We start from the raw sequence: 17,998 nt of genomic DNA on the forward strand, positions 1-17,998 counted from the left end.
TTTTCTCTTATTAGAAATTAGTATGGAAAAGTTCAACTATAAAAGAAAAAAGACGTCAGAGCAACTGTGTAAGCTGAGTAGACAGAGATGTACGAGACCTCAGATATATCTGCACTGGCTCCTTTCTGAAAAGATGACACACTTGCCAAAGGCCAATTATTCTTCTCTGCTAAGTTCCTTTTTTATTAGAATGTCTTTATGCATATAGAGGGACAGAAACTAGATATTTAAAAACGAAACATTTCTGTGCTATAGATTTTAAATCTATACATGTGTTTTTAACTTAGGATGCAGCAGAGGTCTTTTTTTGTCTTTTGTCTTTTTACGGCCGCACCCACGGCATATGGAGGTTCCCAGGCTAGGGGTCAAATTGGAGCTACAGCTGCCGGCCTACACCACAGCCACAGCAACACAGGATCCGAGCCACATCTGCGATCTACACCACAGCTCACAGCAATGCCAGATCCTCAACTACTGAGCAAGGCCAGGGATCCAACCCGCAACCTCATGGTTCCTAGTCCAATTCATTTCCGCTTTGCCATGATGGGAACTCCAGGATGCAGCAGAAGTCTTAAGACAGCAATATGCAAATAAATTCAAAGTGCAGGAGTTCCCGTCGTGGCGCAGTGGTTAACGAATCTGAGTAGGAATCATGAGGTTGCAGGTTCGATCCCTGGCCTTGCTCAGTGGGTTAAGGATCCTGGCATTGCCGTGAGCTGTGGTGTAGGCTGCAGACGGGGCTCGGATCCCGTGTTGCTGTGGCCCTGGCGCAGGCCAGTGGCTACAGCTCCGATTCGACCCCTAGCCTGGGAACTTCCGTATGCTGCAGGAGCGGCCCTAGAAAAGACCTAAAAAAAAAAAAAAAAAAATGCAATTATTCTTTCGATATTTCCATACTCCAGTCCTCAAATAAAATGAATGAGTTGAATAGAAATCAAAAACATATGCTTTGTATATTTAGTAGATGGATACGTAAAACTCTAACTCTGTTAAAATATATTATCTAGCACTGACCATCTGTTTCTGTAATACACATACAGTTATAAGTTTAAGCATTTCAATTTTAGAAATGCTTACATTAAAAATCATTGAACAGGAGTTCCCGTCGTGGCTCAGTGGTAACAATTTCGACTGGTATCCATGAGGATATAGGTTCAATCCCTGGCTTTCTTCAGTGGGTTAAGGATCCAGCATTGCCGTGAGCTGTGGTGTAGGTCGCAGATGCGGCTTGGATCCTGTATTTCTGTGGCTGTGGTGTAGGCTGGCAGCTGCAGCTCCGATTAGAACCCTAGCCTGGGAAACTCCATATGCCATGGGTGTGGACCTGAAAAGACAAAAAAAAAAAAAAAAAAAAAATCGTTGAACATTAAAATCCATTGGCGCAATTGCTAGTGGACATGTAGTTGGTGTTCAAATACCTGATTAGTAGTGAGGATCTGCATGTATCCCTCCTTGAAAAAAATCTTGTTATTTTAAAAAACTGTGGTAAAATACACCTAACAAAATTTACCATTTAAACCATTTTAAAATATATCATTCTATGGTATTAAGTATATCCGTGCTGTTCTGCAACCATCACTAGTATCCATTTCTAGAACCTTTTCATCACCCCAAAGTGAAACTCTACGTTCATTAACCAACAATATCCCATTTTCCCCTCCCCCAGTCCCTGGCAACCACCTCTGCTTTCTCTTTGTATGACACTGACTATTCTAGGTATCTCAAATAAGTGAAATCATACATTTTCCTTTTTGTGGCTGGCTCATTTCACTCAGCACAACATCCTCAGGGTTCTGTAGCCTGTGTCAGAATTTCTTTATTTTTAAGGCTGATTAATATTCCACTGTATGGGGAGCTCCCATTGTGGCTCAGTGGTTAACAAATCTGACTAGGAACCATGAGGTGGCGGGTTCGATCCCTGGCCTTGCTCAGGATCCGGCGTTGCCATGAGCTGTGGTATAGGTTGCAGACGCAGCTCATATCCTATGTTGCTGTGGCTCTGGCATAGGCTGGAGGCTACAGCTCTGATTGGACCCCTAGCCTGGGAACCTCCATATGTTGCAGGAGCAGCCCTAGAAAAGGCAAAAAGACCAAAAAAAAAAAAAAAAAAATTCCACTGTATAGATATACCGCATTTTGCTTATCCGTTCATTTATTGATGGATACATAGGTTATTTCACCTCTAGCCTATGCCAAATAGTAAATAATGCTGCTATGAATATAGGTGTACAAATTACTGTTCAAGTCCCTGCTTTCAGTTCTTTTGGCCACATACCCCCAAGTGGAATTACTGGATCATATAGCAATTCTATTGTTAACTTTTGAGGAACTGCCATACCATTTTCTTTTCTTTCTTTCTTTTCTTTTTTTTTCTTTCTTTTTTTTTTTTTTTTTTGCCACACCCATGGCATGTGGAAGTTCCTGGGCCAGGGACTGAATCAGCAACACAGCTGTAACCAGAGCCACGGCAGTGACAATGCTGGATCCTTAATCTGCTGAGCCAGGAGGGAACTCCTGCTATACCACCTTCTACAGTGGACGCACCATTTCATAATTCCATCAACAGCACACAAGGGTTCCAGTTGTTCCACATCCTTGCTGACAACTTAATTTCTATTCTTTTGATACTTGCTATTCAAATGATGTGAGGTGGTAATGTGGTTTGATTTGCATTTCTCTAGTGAGTAATGATGTTGGGCATCTTTTCACGTGCTTATTGGCCTTCATATATCCTCTTTGAAGAAATGTCTATCTGAGTCCTTTGCGCATTTAATAACGCAGTTGTTTTTTGTTGTTGATTTGTGGGAGTTCTTTATATATTCTGGGCATTATTAGCTCTTTATCAGATATGCTATTTGCAAATATTTACTCCCATTCTGTGGGGTGCTTTTTCCTTATATTCACAGTGTGCTTTGATCCAGAGTTTTTAATTTTGATGAAGACTAATTATCTACTTTTCCTTTTGTTGGATATGATACCAAGCAATAAATTATTGCCAAATCCAATGTCATGAGGCCTCCTATGTTTTTTCCCTAAAAGTTTTAAAGTTTAGGTCTTATGTTTAGGTATTTGTCCATTTTAAGTTAATTTTCATAAAACTACTGTTATTCATTTTTGGTAGCTGAGTTATGATACTTGAGTAGACTGCAGAGAAAACAATGTCTGTATGTTTTAGTTAATACCAATAATAGCTGTCACTATGAGTCATAATAGGATGATGTGCTGGGGAATAATCTGTTGGCCTGATAAGAACAAAGTCATTAGTTCAGATCCCATGCAGGCCAGACAGATACTTTTCTCATGACATCTGGCCCAGATAATGCATGTAAAGTGAGTTGTTCAGTGCCTGGCCCAAGGAAGTGCTTGGCAAATGTTGGCAATTATTTTTTTATCATCTCAATTATATTCAATAAAAATGTATTTATTTATCAATAAATAGGAAAGGCCTATTTTGCACAATGCACTACTTCAGGCACTTTTCTATTGGTCACAGGAGAAATGAGTTAAGAACTGGGATGGAACATAACTTCACAGTTAATGTGGGAAACCAATTTAAAAATCCATAATAGTGGCAGTTCTTTCGATAAGTAAGTTATAAAAAACAAAATTAAAGGGGTTAATAATAGAAATTATAGTTAAAATCCTTGATGCCCTCTTCAAGCCTTTATTGATAAGTATCTGTAATAAAAGTATAATTTTGATTATTTAGTATATGTGTACACAGCCTGTTAGACTTTACTCATTCTCTTTGTTAGCTTAAACTTTTTATGTTATTTGGCAAAAGGTCATCTACTTGAAAGTTCCTTGAAGCAATGGAGAAAAAAGTTTACTAAATTCTCTTAGGCTTGTCTTCCTGAAAATACACAAAGCAAGTGACCACCAAGGCTCCTTTCAGTATCACTCTGAATTTGAAATTTGAAAATGAACACAGATCCTGTCAGAGCACACGTTCAGCTAAACATCTGGGTGTTTGTAATAAATGATTAATTAAATGACTTCAGAAATTGCTGAGAGAAAAAAAGTCTTCAGATTAAAAGGACCAGTGTCACAGCTCCTGGTACCCAAATGTGGCTCGCTATTCTTAATTTGCTACAGCTTTCCGTTGTTCAAGAGTTTGCTTCAGCATAAAATAAATTGAGCTCCAATATGTGATGTGTATTTCATTAATATTTTGGCAAATTCCTTTCTAGCTGTACTTTGATTGGAATTGAAAATACAAGGGAAAAGTCCAAGAAAAAGCAGTTTTGGTCTCTTACAGACCACACAGAAACATGTACTTCAAAGAATTTACAGTTGGGAGGAAGGACATGGTAGTGTATTATACTGTTCTCACTGTGAGGTCATTAGCTTTTTAGCACTATGATTGTTAAGAGAAGTGCATAAAAAATCTATTCTTTGCCTAGATATTATGCATTAAATGTTCATTTTTTTTTTTTTTTTTTTTTTTTGGGTAGGGAATGTTTCTTTTATTTGAGTACTTTCCTATGGGACTTAATCCTCTGGTATCTATCTGTGTGCTGTGAGGAAGAATTAAGGAGACTACGGCATAAGACATTTTGCTATAAAGCAAGGCATATAGAAATTGTGAGCCTAATTTTCTTCCAACTAATTATCTATAAATATAACTTTCAAAGAACCTAAGTGAAATTCCCTAAACTGGTCTTGAGCTTTATCTTAGGCCAGTGTGGGAAAAAATGAAAAAACAAAAAAACAAAACTGAACAGGAGAGAATTAGAAAAATGTATTTAAGCCACAGGATTAAATGTGCAGCATAAAATGATGACTAATCACCACATGAAAAAACTGACTCAGGAGAACAAGAAGCAAAGGGAAATCTACATCAGAGCCACACAAAGTGTAGTCCGTGGCCCTCGGTTACCTGCCTGTGACAAGTCGGGAAGTCTTAGCAAATTTGATGCCACTTCACCACTTTTATTGTGTTTTACAAGAGGATTAGTCCACAATGCATTGTAAATTAAACAAACTATATAAAACACAAACATACTGGTTCTTCACTATAGGCAATTTTGAGGACCACTGGTCAATAGTAACTAAATTCAACACCAAACTCTTACATTGAATTTCCATTTTAAAGATTCAGAATTAAGAATCTTAATACTCGAAACACAAGATGTTTACATTGCTTTTTTAAAATGTGGCGCCATCCTTGCTCCCTGGAAACTTGCTCTCTAATGAGAAGCAATGTTTTTAGATACTTTCCCCTTAAACTATAAATGTGAAAGGAATTCTATCTAGGGAGATAACTATATTTAACATATATATCAAGTTAGCCGCCTTGACAAATTCTATAAACAAACTCTATATAACAGTGCTTTTCATAATTAAGGCACAAAGTTTGCACAAACAAAACCTAATAATCACTTCTAGATGATACAAAAATCCCAAAGACTTTAGAGGCATCATAAAGTTTGCCTCTGTAGTTGATTTAAAAAAAATAAATAAATAAAACAAGAACCTATAACATACGTACAATCCTACTTAAGGATTATTTTTCTTTGACATCGATATAGCATCATTAACATGGATGCACTTCTTTAATGGCATGAATAAAAGTACGATAGTGAGAATCTTTGTCAGAGTCCTTACTTGTAAATACTAAAACATTTCATCAAAGGGAATTTTTATGAAGGGACACAATTTAAGGAGGTTTTAGGGTATGTGGTACAGAAATTATGTACAGGGTAAAGGTGCAGTGAGCCAACCTTGATTCTAGGTTCTTTTACTTAAACATGTGAGCAGGGAGGGTACCCTTCTCTAAGCGGGTCTTTTCTCCTAGGCACCAGCTGACATATGAAAAGCAGACTGTTAATGCGCTGCATGCAGCAGGCGGAACTGGCGTTGCAGCAGCACTAAAGAGTGTTATAGGAGTTCCCGTCGTGGCGCAGTGGTTAATGAATCCAACTAGGAACCATGAGGTTGCGGGTTCGATCCCTGACCTCCCTCAGTGGGTTAAGGATCCGGCGTTGCCATGAGCTGTGGTGTAAGTCACAGACACGGCTCGGATCCCGCGTTGCTATGGCTCTGGTGTAGGTCGGCGGTTACAGCTCCGATTAGACCCCTAACCTGGGAACCTCCATATGCCACGGGGGCGGCCCTAGAAAAGGCAAAAAAAAAAAAAAAAAAAAAAGAGAGAGAACCTACTGGTACACGCCATGCGGGAAAGAGGACTCTGATCCTCTCTCAGACGGGGGCACTGTCATGAAGCTGTTACCAGGCAGATGGCTGAGGTGACAAAAATTCTGTATTTCTAAAAGCTAAGGCCATGCTGACAGCTGTCTGATGTCCTGACCTCCTTGGACAGAAGCGGAGAACAAGCAACCCAAACGGATAAGTAGAACTGTTTTCGAATGATATTTACTTGCATGTGTGCCATTCTTTTCAGCCCTGTTTTTAAAGCTCAAAACCAGGGTGCAGCAGAAATGTGACAACGATAGGCGCTCGTCTCCCTTCTCTCCTTTTCTACCTGCTTAGCCCTCAGACCATGGGCTGGTCACTGACCCTCATCCTTCTTCCAGGCCAGGTTCCCGTGAAGCTGAGGGAACCAGCCACCCTCGCCCTGTAAACTGATGGGAGAATATGAAGTGAGGCCCCCCCACAGGGCTTCTGATGACTCCAAGCGGAAGAGATGCCACTCTCAAATAGGAGAGCACCAGCGCTGCTTCTAAAGGCTGTGTCGGTCAGCGCTTGTGGTGCTGAACTCAACCCTCCCTGAGCACTTTTTCCGTACCAGGCCCTGGGTGAGAGGCTGAAGGTACACACACACACACACACACATTTCAGATCACGGTGATGGGACAATGAAGAAGATAATGCTGAAGACACAGCCCCTGACAAAAACAGATAGTCACAAATGAGAGGAAATGCTGCATAAAAATATGTAAACATTTTAATGCCCAAACTTGCACATTTCTCTGGACCCAGGCCTCCCCTAGTGAAAGAGTTAAGGCAGACAACTGCTGAATTCCTTTCCAATTCCAAAATTTTATGATGCTTTGCTTTAACAAGAACATTTTCTACTGACCTTGACCAATCTCATTAAGTAGTTCAATAGTTCTGACTTTAAGATAGCTAAATATCATTAAAATTTCAGTGAGGCAAAAATACCATAAGAAAGAGAAAAAAACCAACATGTTATGTGTAGCTTAAGAGTTCTTATAAAACCAAAAGCAGCAAGAATAACCACTTTAAAATAAGAAATGTAAATTTTTTTCTTTTGTCTTTTTGTCATTTCTTGGGCCACTCCCGCAGCATATGGAGGTTCCCAGGCTAGGGGTCGAATAGGAGCCGTAGCTGCCAGCCTACACCAGAGCTACAGCAACGCGGGATCTGAACCACGTCTGCGACCTACACTACAGCTCCTGGCAACGCCAGATCCTTAACCCACCAAGCAAGGCCAGGGATCGAACCCACAACTCATGGTTCCTAGTCAGATTTGTTAACCACTGCGCCACGATGGGAACTGCCAGAAATGTGAATTTCCAATGTAGATATCAAAAATATTTATTAGCTTCCTCTGCATGCACTAGATTCTATGTTCCCTATATAATCTGATATATGATAGATGCTTGATAAATATTTGTTGAACAAATGAATTCAATCTAACCAAAATCAAGGGGCCAATTAAAACATTCAAATCTCCAGTTGTGCAAGGTTTAAAGTAGTGATATTGACCTACCTGGAGTAAAGACACAGTGACTATACAGAAAGACAAATACCAAATGATATCACACATATGTGGAATCTGAAATACGACACAAATCAACATATCTATGAAACAAAAACAGACTCACAGACATAGAGAACGGACATGTGGAGAGAGAGAGGGGAGAGGTGGGCAGGGGAGGGAAGGATTGGGAGTTTGGGATTAGCAGACACAAACTATAGTATGTAGAGTGGATAAACACCAAGGTCCTGCTGCACAGCACAGGGAACTCTATTCAATATCCTGTGAAAAACCATAGTGGAAAACATGAAAAAGAATAACTGAGTCACTCTGATGTACAGCAGAAATTAACACAACACTGTAAATCAACTATACTTCCAGAAAATTGTCTTTAAAAGACAGTGACTGTGGAAATCTGTATTACTTTTCTGGAAGGCAGTTACAGTGCCTACCTTTTGCCTAACAAAAGGTCAAAATCCATTTCAGCCTCTAGCAATTACTCAAAGAAATTATCAGACAAGTGCCCAATGATGTTTGTATGAAAAACCAGGGTGTAGCAAGTATATGAAAATACAACAGGGGCACATATTGTGTGTATAAGAATGAAAAATAGCAAACAACTCTAGGTAACCAACAATAGGGAACTGGTTAAAAGGGATATAGCACACCAGTTCAGCTGAATACCATGTGGCAATTAAAATGATATAAATGCATATTCATTGACAAGGAACACTATTATGAATATTCATAAGGTATAAAGCATAGAAGCTTGTTCACATATGTTCACAGCACCATTATTCATAATAGCAAATGTCCACTGACTGATTAAACAGAATATGGAGTAACAATGGAATATTATTCAGCCGTGACAAGGAATGATGCACTGATGCATGCTACAACATGGATGGATCTTAAAAACACTATACTAAGAAAAAGAAGCCAGTCATACAAGGCCACATACTGTATGATTCAATTTATATAAAATGTCCAGAATAGGTTAATCCAGAGCCAGAAAGTAGACTAATGGTTGCTTAGGGCTGAGTGGAGGAGGCAACAGGGAGTGGCTGCTAGTGGGCTGGGGCTTCTTTTTGGGACGATGAAAGTATTCTGGAATCAGACAGTGGTAAGAGCTGCACAAGTCTGTGAATATACTAATAACTTTTGAATTATACACTTTAAAAGGATGAGTTTTCACAAAGCTATTTTCGTACAGAAATAAAAAAACCCATCCTAACATTAATATGGAATCTCAAGGGACCCCAAGTAGCCAACACAATCTTGAAAAAAAAAAAAAAACAAGGTTAGAGATCTCTCACTTTCTGATTTCAAAAGTTACGATGAAGCTACAATAATCAAAACAATGTGGTACTGGCATAAAGACAGACATACAGGCCACAGAATAGCCCATAAATAAAAACTTATGTATATGATTAAATGATCTTTGATAAGAGTGCCAAGATCATTCAGTGGGAAAAGGACAGTCTTTTCAACAGTGTTGGGAAAACCAGATGTCCATGTGCAAAAGAATGAAGCTGGCTCCTTATACCATATACAAAAATTAAAACTGATTAAAGTGGAAATTAGGAGTTCTCGTCTTGGCGCAGCAGAAATGAATCCGACTAGGAACCATGAGGTCATGGGTTTGATCCCTGGCCTCACTCAGTGGGTTAAGGATCTGGTGCTGCCGTGAGCTGTGGTGTAGGTCGCAGATGTGGCTGGGATCTGGCATTGCTGTGGCTCTGGCGTAGGCTGGCAGCAACAGCTCCGATTGGACCCCTAGCCTGGGAACCTCCATATGCCGCAGGTGTGGCCTTAAAAAGACAAAAGACAAAAAAAAAAAAAGTGTAAATTAACTATAACTAAAAAATTAATTTAAAACTTCTGTTCATCGAAGGATACTATCAAAAGAGTGAAAAGGTGGACACATGGAATGGGAGACAATATTTCCGAATCATATATCTGGTAAGGGGTTAATATCTATAACATATAAAAGAATTCATACAGCTCAATAACAGAAAAACAAACACAAATAAAGGGGCAAAGGATTTGAAGAGATATTTCTCCAAGATGATAGACAATGACCAACAACCATATGAAAAGGTGCTTGACATCCCTAATGATTAGAGAAATGAAATCAAGACCACAGAGAGTATATTCAAGATCATGTAGTAACTTATAATGGAAAAGAATCTGAAAAAGAACACATACATATTCATATACATATATATGAATCACTTCGCTGTATACTTCAAACTAACACAACATTGTAAATTAACGACTTCAATAAAAACAAAAACAAAACACAGTGAGATGTGGCTTCACACCATTGGAATAGCGCCTATCAAAAGAATAGAAATTAACAAGTGCTTGCAAGGATATGGAAAGTGGAACCGTTGTGTACAACCGGTAGGAGTGTGAAGTGGTGCAAACACCTAGAAGAAGAGTATGGAGTTCCTTACAAATTAAAAATAGAGCTACCATATGATCCAACTATCCCACTTCTGGGTATCTGCCCCAAAGAATGAAAAACAGGTCTTGAAGAGACATTTCCACACTCACGTACAGAGAGAGCATCATTATTCATGACAGCCAAGCGCAGAAGCAACCCAGTGTCCACTGAAGAATGGAGAGACAACATGTGCTACATCTAGTCAATGGAGTATCATTCAGCCTTAAAACTGAAAGCGATCCTGTCACACGCTACACATGGACGAACCCCGAGGACACTGTGTTAGGTGACAGAAGCCATCACAAAGAGACACACACTGTACGATTCCATTTACATGAGATCTAACTTAGTCAACTTCATAGAGACAGAAACAGAACAGGGCTTGCCAGGTCTAGGGGAATGGGGAGTTGTTGTTTAATGGATTTAGTTACAGCTTCACAAAACAAAAAAGGTCTGGAGATTTGCTGCTTGACAAGGTGAATGCACGGAACACCACCCAACTATGCATTTAAAGCGGTTAAAGATGGTTAAAAGGAACAAAGGATGGGCTTTATGACATGTGAATTTTACCTCCAAAAATGTTGCATGAAAAAGTCTTAAGGAGAGTTAAAAAACTATAACATAAAAAATGTGTACACAGAACAGGAATAAAATGTAAAAATCTATTGAAGATGTTAACAATGGTTGAAGTACAAGTGAAAACCTCTATTTTTCTGCACTTTCAGACTTTTCTTCTGGTGAAAATGATTTATAAAAAAAAACAGGGCATTTTCTCTGCTTGGGGGTAGAAACGAGAAAGGTGGTACCTGGGCTGGAGTGTTTGCAGTCACAGGCGATGGCGATTCACTAACTTTTGGCTCACTTGGGGATGCGGCTGAGCCCTGAGACTCCTGGCTAGCTGGCTGGTCCGGAGACAAAGCGTCACTGCTGTCCTCGTCAAATGAGAAATCACCCTGAGTTTGGGGATAGTCCTCCTTCCCAACGCCTAAACAAAGAAATGACTCTTAACTTAGCCTGCCTTAGGATACCAAGGTTAAAACAAAAAAGGAGAAATATGGTTTATAAGGATTTAGGAAGCTGGTTAAAAACAAAATTGAATATACTGTACTTCCCAATGGAAGAACACACCATTAGCTGTGGTGACTACTTGGGGGGAAACCCAACTTGAATCAGATCAAGTCTTTGGATCCAACTACTAGTTACAGGAAGTACAGGAGACAAGACAGGTTTTTGTTTTTTGTTTTTTGTTTTTTGTTTGGTCTTTTTAGGGTCACACCCTTGGCATATGGAGGTTCCCAGGCTAGGGGTCAAACTGGAGCTATAGTTGCTGGCCTATACCACAGCCATAGAGATTAGGGATGCAAGCTGTGTCCGCGACCTGCACCACAGCTCACAGCAACGCCAGATCCTTAACCCACTGAATGAGGCCAGGGATTGAACCTGCGTCCTCATGGATGCTAGCCAGATTCATTTCTGCTGAGCCACGATGGGAACTCCACGAAAGTTTTTAATGACACGTGAGGATGCAAATGCATTCAGAAAAATCCAAAATGCAGAGATGCTAGAGGACAAAACCAGCCTGTCCATCAACAACAAAAAAAAAAAGTAAGAGAAAGGAGGAAGAGCCACCCAGGAGATTAAGACTGAAGAGATGTGTCGGCCAAAGGCAAAGTGCAGACCTTGTTTGGATCCTGATTTGGAATCTAGCTACTAAAAAATCATTACAAGGTAACAGAGAAAATGGGGCTATGACTGGGTATCTGTTGATAAGTCCCAGCTCATGGAGAAGCCCTGCTGTACCTACCTTACCTTACCTTTTGGGGCCCATTTCTTTGGGAATGAATGTTATCATAGTTGACTGCACTACTGAGAATTACTGACTACAGACTGCCTGAGACTAAACTCCTACTAATGCAAAATACAACGGCCCCAAGAGTAATGGGAACTACATTAGTTTTTAAAGTAGGATATTAACTTTTCAAAATTGAAGAATAAGTAGTGTTACTCCAGGAAAAAAAAAAAAAAGTCTTTTTCTGCTAAAGTTTATGCCAGAAAAAAAGGGCAAACATTAGTAACTGCTATGATAAGACTAGGATAAAATGGACAGATTCTACTTTTTTTTTTTTTGGCTACATCAGTGACATGGAGAAGTTCTGGGGCCAGGGACTGAACCTGTACCACAGCTACAACCTGAGTCACAGCAGTGACCACGCCTGATCTGTAACCTGCTGTGTCACCAAGGGAACTCCAGGTTTTACCATTCTTAATGAATACATCTATATGCATTTGCTAGTCACCTTACTGAACTAATGCAGAACTATTTATCTTTCCTAGACGTAAACAGAACTAAAATAATGAAAAGTCTGTAAAAATCTTAAAACAACAGAAACGAAACATTATAATAATAAATTTAACTTAGAAAATGTAACAGAAAAATCAGAACTTAAACCTCAGATGTAGTAAGTGGAATCTCTGAGTTAACGGGTAAGAGATGCTAGTCTTAAATAATATAAAAACAGTAACAGCAATAATGGGAGTCAGTGCCCATGTTAACAATTTCTCATTCACCCGGAAAACAATGCTTGCGATTGGTGATGGCTTTTTATAGGACCAGTGCTCTAACCACTAAGCTATGGAGCCAGTGCTGGCTTTTTAAATTTTATCTAAATCTTCCAAGCTACTTTTTCTCCCAGAAAAGAGTAAAATTTTGGAGTCTTGCCTATAATTGCTTCCTTCACACTGGAGTCCACGGGAAGGATGTTTTTCTCTACCAGCTCCATAGGACCAGGTCGCTGAGCAATCTTTTCATTCAGATCATCAGCTAGTCGAGCTCTTTTCAACTTCATCTGAGTGGCCTGCAGGGATGGCTCTGCAAATGTTTCTAAAAGAAGAAACACAGTTTTAACCCTTATTTGAATTATTATCTCTAGTCCACGAAGTTGTTTCAGGCCAGCTAACTTAATTTAAACTGGTATAAACATACGTATGTGTTCCTAACATATTTGTGGAGAGGCACTGACGGCTTAAGAATGCTCCTATATTACAATTTACCTTTTTAGTCCTGGCTAGCTTTATCTTGTCTACACAATGTGAATGTCCTCAGACTCCAATTAACAGGAACTCAAGCCAAAACTGGGGTACTGCTGTTGCTCATTTATGGCAGGAAGGTCAAATTAACATTTATTAGGTATTGCGGATACAGAGGATGACAAGAGAGATGTGGTCCATGGCTCAAGAGGTTTGCAGTTTCAGACGTGGCTTCATCAGAAAGTCAATTCCTAGACGAGGAGACGCTGAATCCCAGGATGTAAACTTCTCTGCGGGAGTCAGTGGGAAGAGCTACAAATCACATCCGGAGGCTGATCCCTGTGCGTTTACCCTCAGAGTCCTTTGCCACAGCTAAGAATGTGGGTGTATCTCTGAAGACGTCACGGTGGCGGGACGGTCAGTTACACAGTGGTCAGTGCCATGTAGAAAAACATCAACTCATCTACCCACAAAATGCATAAAGTCACAGAACAGATGTGAAACTGCTATAAATATCCTAACTCCTTTATCTGCAAAATTCTGTCAGTTGCTTGTGTTTCTGGTAACTCTCATGAACATTTTATTACATTGTTCTAAAAACTGTTTATGAGTCATTAAATATAAGGATGAAGTGTTAACCCTATATTGAAGTGAAAGGTGCTTGTCCCTTAAATTATTCAGTTTAAGGTCTTTTAATGACATTCCCCATAGGTAACCTCAGCATTATCTCATGTTCTTCATTGTGTGGGTTTGAGGTCCTGGCGGAGGGCCAAAGTGTCCGATAAACGCTCCTCCAGCACATCTGAGCCCTTCTCTTCTCACCACGCTGAGCTGGGTCCTCCCCAAGAGTCAATCCTGATTGTCCACACACTCGTTCAGAACTATTGTGATTGCTATTGTCAATACATAATTTAACTGTTACGGGAAAAATCGTAAACTTCAAACTTAAAATGATTATTTCTTGGAAACCTGAGTTAAATTCTTTGAAATGACTCAAAAGTTTTTTGGGAGGAACGAAATCACCGTCACATTACTTAGGGTAACTAACAACTGTAAAAGATGTGGGGAAAAATGATAAAATCTAGGATTTTTAAACTCCGGTTGCTTTTCACGTGTCTTTTAAGTTTCGTTCCACCAGGAGTGGAAATTGCAGATGGTGTACAATGGCTTCGCTTTACACAAGAAACATGTGAACTCCGTTCATTAAAGCCTTGACGGTCCCAGCCCTAAGCTGGAATACTGGCAAGTAAATGCCCATTTCTCAAAGTTAAAATAACATGTGTGCCCACCTCATTTTTATAATTTTCTCATGTAAATAACTACGGCCCCAATCTTGTTAATAAAATACGTCTAACCACCCAGGAAGATGACAAGTGGGGAGAGGCAGATCATGCAAATCATGCTTAGGCTGAGGCTTAAACGCTTCCATTAAGATCGAGGCAGCACAGTTTTCTGCCTTTTCCTCTCCCACTGACCCTATCCAAGGTGGTATCAGGAATACGTTTGGCAAGAAAATATTCCAAATGTAAATAATTACAGGCTGATGTTTTGGTGTCTTTCTGTTCCTAGTTTCACTGCTTCTTTATCTCCAGGAGGCAGAGGCTGTATTTAGGCTACTAAACGACAGGAAATAATTTAGATTTTGGCCTGCCAAACGTCTAATTCAATCAAAACTGGACTAATGTTAAATAAGGTGGGGGTGGTTTTAAGGTATTTAAAAAATTACAGATGAGGCATTCTTTCCTACTTCAAAAATCTCAACCTGAGAATAGATGTCCTAAAAACATCACTCATGGTTCATTCCTATACATGGTTAGATTTTTAAGTGTTGGGTAGTCCTCTTTGAGAAAAAGCAAATATGACTCCTTGTGGTAGTTAAATATATTTGCCTTAGTTTTAATTATATTAATAAAGCCTCTTACAATGAGAAGGCAACTGAAATAGACAGCATTATTTCTATAAATATGTCCCTTATGGGTCAAGATATTTTCAGGCACAGAAGCAGCCCAAGTTACTTACCAGCAAACTTGCTTATCTGCAGATTCACTTATCCCTGACAGCTGGTGGTTGCGCCTACCCTACCAGTGGAGTTTTGGAAAAGCTTTTTCAGTCCAGTAGACTTCGAGAACACAACCCAAGGTAGGGAAAGGAATCTACCTCTCACCTCCCACTCCAGATAGGGCAGTCACATAATCATAGATTATTTGGATTAGAAGAGACCCTACTTGGGACTATGGAGACCACCTTCATACTTGGAACTCCTTTTAAGGGCGGCAACTGGCATATGGAAGTTCCCAGGGTAGGCAATAAACTGGAGCTGCAGCTGCTGGGTTACAACACAGCCAAAGCAATGTGGGATCTGAGCTGCATCTGTGATCTATAGGCCACAGCTTGTGGCAAGGCTGATCCTTAACCCACTGAGTGAGGGCAGGGATTGAACCTACATCCTCATGGAGACTGAGGTTCCTAACCTGCTGAGCTACAATGGGACTTCTTTACGTCTTTAACATGGTGTCGGTCTGTGTTTACGCCCTATCACAGCAGTCTGTCTGTTTCTTATAGAGTATTTTCATGATCTGTAATTTATTTCTTTGGCCTGTTTATTATCTATCTCTGACACTAGAATTTAAGTTCCCTGAAGTGGGGTGTCCATCTGGCTCACTTGAGTCTCTGGTGCCTAGCTACCTGGCCAATGAACACCCCCCCCCCCCAAATAATGGTAACCATATCACTTCCCAAAGATTTTAGTTTGGACATAGCTGAATGACCTTCGGGATATTATTCCTTATGTTGAATTATAATCTAATACTATGTAATGTCAACCTAAATCTAATACTAACCCCATCATCAGGCCAGACAGGACAAATCTAATCTTCCTTCTGCCTAATAACTGTCTCTAAATATTTGAGAAGTTCTCTGAATCTTTCTCTATCTTCTCAAGGCCTAACACTCTCAAGACTATCATAGGGTCAAGCTCCTATGATTTTGTCAACAAATTAGTGAGAACAAGGAAAGAAAATGAAAGTTGGGAATTTATGGTGGAGATAACCAGCTTTCAAGGGTGCTCTGTCTTTAGAGAGAAAGACATCAAGGCCCGGGCCACACATCTCACCAAAGATGGCATGGAACCATCCTCACCAGCTTCATAAGTGATGAGACTGGGGCATCAAGAAAATGCAGTGGGCCGCAAGGAGCCTGCCTGTGATAGTGGTCAGATCAAGCTGGCTTGTTGTGGGTAAGAAGCAACAAAGAGAATGGCCCTTGCCCCAAGTGGACAAAACAGGGTCCAAGTAGTTGAAAATCCAGGGTTAGACTTGAAGCAGTCCCACCCTTAATGACATAAGGAGTAGGCGCATATCCTTTGCCAATGAAGAAATCCTTTGGACGGGCAATGTTTTTCCAGAACAGTATATGGGAGAGAAGAGTCAGCCCTGCAACTGGTTATTTGGAGAAGCAAACCCTCCCCATGAATCTAGCGGAGCGTGTTTAGCTTTGGGCCTTCCTGTTGCTGTTCAGTTTGGAGAACGTCAGCCTGTGGGGTGACAGTTGTTAAAATGGGAGTGAACAGAAGAAATGGTGGAAGTCTCACTTTTTTCCTTGAGAAACTGTAACAAGCAGAAATAAAACTTTTACCTTCTAAAATGTGCATCCTGACAAGTTCAGAACGATCTGGTCGGCTCCGAATCTTGTGCTTCAAAAAGTTTTCAGTCTTAAAAAAAAAAAAAAAGACAGACAGAAAGTCTTACCATATATTGCTCATGAGTTACTGTGGTTTTGTACTTTTTTTTTCCTTCAAGGTACTCCTTTTAAATAAATTGTATACCCTTTTGGTCATGATTTTGAGAAAAAGAAAAGAGTAGAAATTAGTATTTTGAGAAACTATTATCCAATATGTGATTTAAATTGCAGCCTTCAAAACTGTACAGGGTATGCCGGTATAAAGAGAGCACTTTATAGACTTTTAAACTTGGAAAAGGCAAAGGCTCATAATTTTGAAGGTGATTTTTGAACAGAGAGATGATTTTGATCACTTAAATATCAAAATCAATAAAATCCACACTTTGGGTGACGTAAAAATCCACCTAGATAATCAACACGTTTCCTGAAAACCCTCATGTGTTTTCCTGGATGAGTTCATATCCTTAACCATAATTTCTTATTCAGAACTGTACTCAATTCTAAACAGTGGGGCTTTAAAATGGGTTTTGTATTTTATAAGACTCTAAGAGATCATTACTGCATCCTGGGAAAACTCTTAAGGAATTTTTTGAATATGCTTATTTTCATACCACACGATAGATGTTTCCCCTAAAACAAAAAGAACAAATAATGGCACTTTTAAAGAAAAATAAGAAACATCAATTCGATGTGCAACTACGGTGGAGTCATCTCAAAGAACAAAACAGAGCTGAACATATAGAAGCATTACTCATTCAGCCAAATTCTCCCTCCTTTGGTCAAACAAATGTTCAGTTAACATAAACCCAGTAGGGAAACCACGCAAGGAAAGATCTGGTGTCAGTACATGATTTGGGCAATGTGTCTGCAGGGGTAACAGAGTGCAGACCCACTCCGCTATTATTCTAAAAGCTGTTGTTACACTCCCAAAGCAAGAAAGTATGTACAAAACTAGTTACTGGTTTTAAAAGAACAAAATTTGAATGTTCTGTATTTTCCACAAACCTCCAAGATAAAACTACCCCAGGATATATTACTTTACATGCCATGTATCCTGAAAATTCACTACATTTTCTCTATTGACATATTTAGGAGCAAGACCGTTACGTGTCCACAGGTGTTTTCATATGAAAGAGAGAAGGGGAACATTTTAAACTGAA

General features: G+C 39.7%; 1 protein-coding gene across 45 annotated transcripts in view; it reads right to left on the minus strand.

Annotated features, from left to right (window-relative positions):
• Nucleotides 1-17,998, minus strand: part of MRTFB (myocardin related transcription factor B) — a 296,254-nt gene that overhangs the window by 39,906 nt on the left and 238,350 nt on the right. For all 45 annotated transcript variants that reach the window (XR_014840748.1, XM_085017536.1, XM_021086582.2 and 42 more), the window contains 3 exons: nucleotides 16,794-16,869; nucleotides 12,853-13,014; nucleotides 10,940-11,118 (listed from right to left, as the gene is read on the minus strand). Coding sequence is in view for 44 of the 45 variants with exons in the window: in XM_085017536.1 (XP_084873662.1) it covers nucleotides 10,940-11,118; nucleotides 12,853-13,014; nucleotides 16,794-16,869 (417 nt within the window). In the remaining variant the exon portion in view is untranslated. The remainder of the gene's footprint in view (nucleotides 1-10,939; nucleotides 11,119-12,852; nucleotides 13,015-16,793; nucleotides 16,870-17,998) is intronic.

This window comes from Sus scrofa, chromosome 3, assembly GCF_054392235.1.
Source record: "Sus scrofa isolate SSC_HxYL_T2T_F1_AM1 chromosome 3, Sscrofa_HxYL_maternal_Yorkshire_Landrace_v2.0, whole genome shotgun sequence".
Classification (NCBI taxonomy): Eukaryota; Metazoa; Chordata; class Mammalia; order Artiodactyla; family Suidae; genus Sus; species Sus scrofa.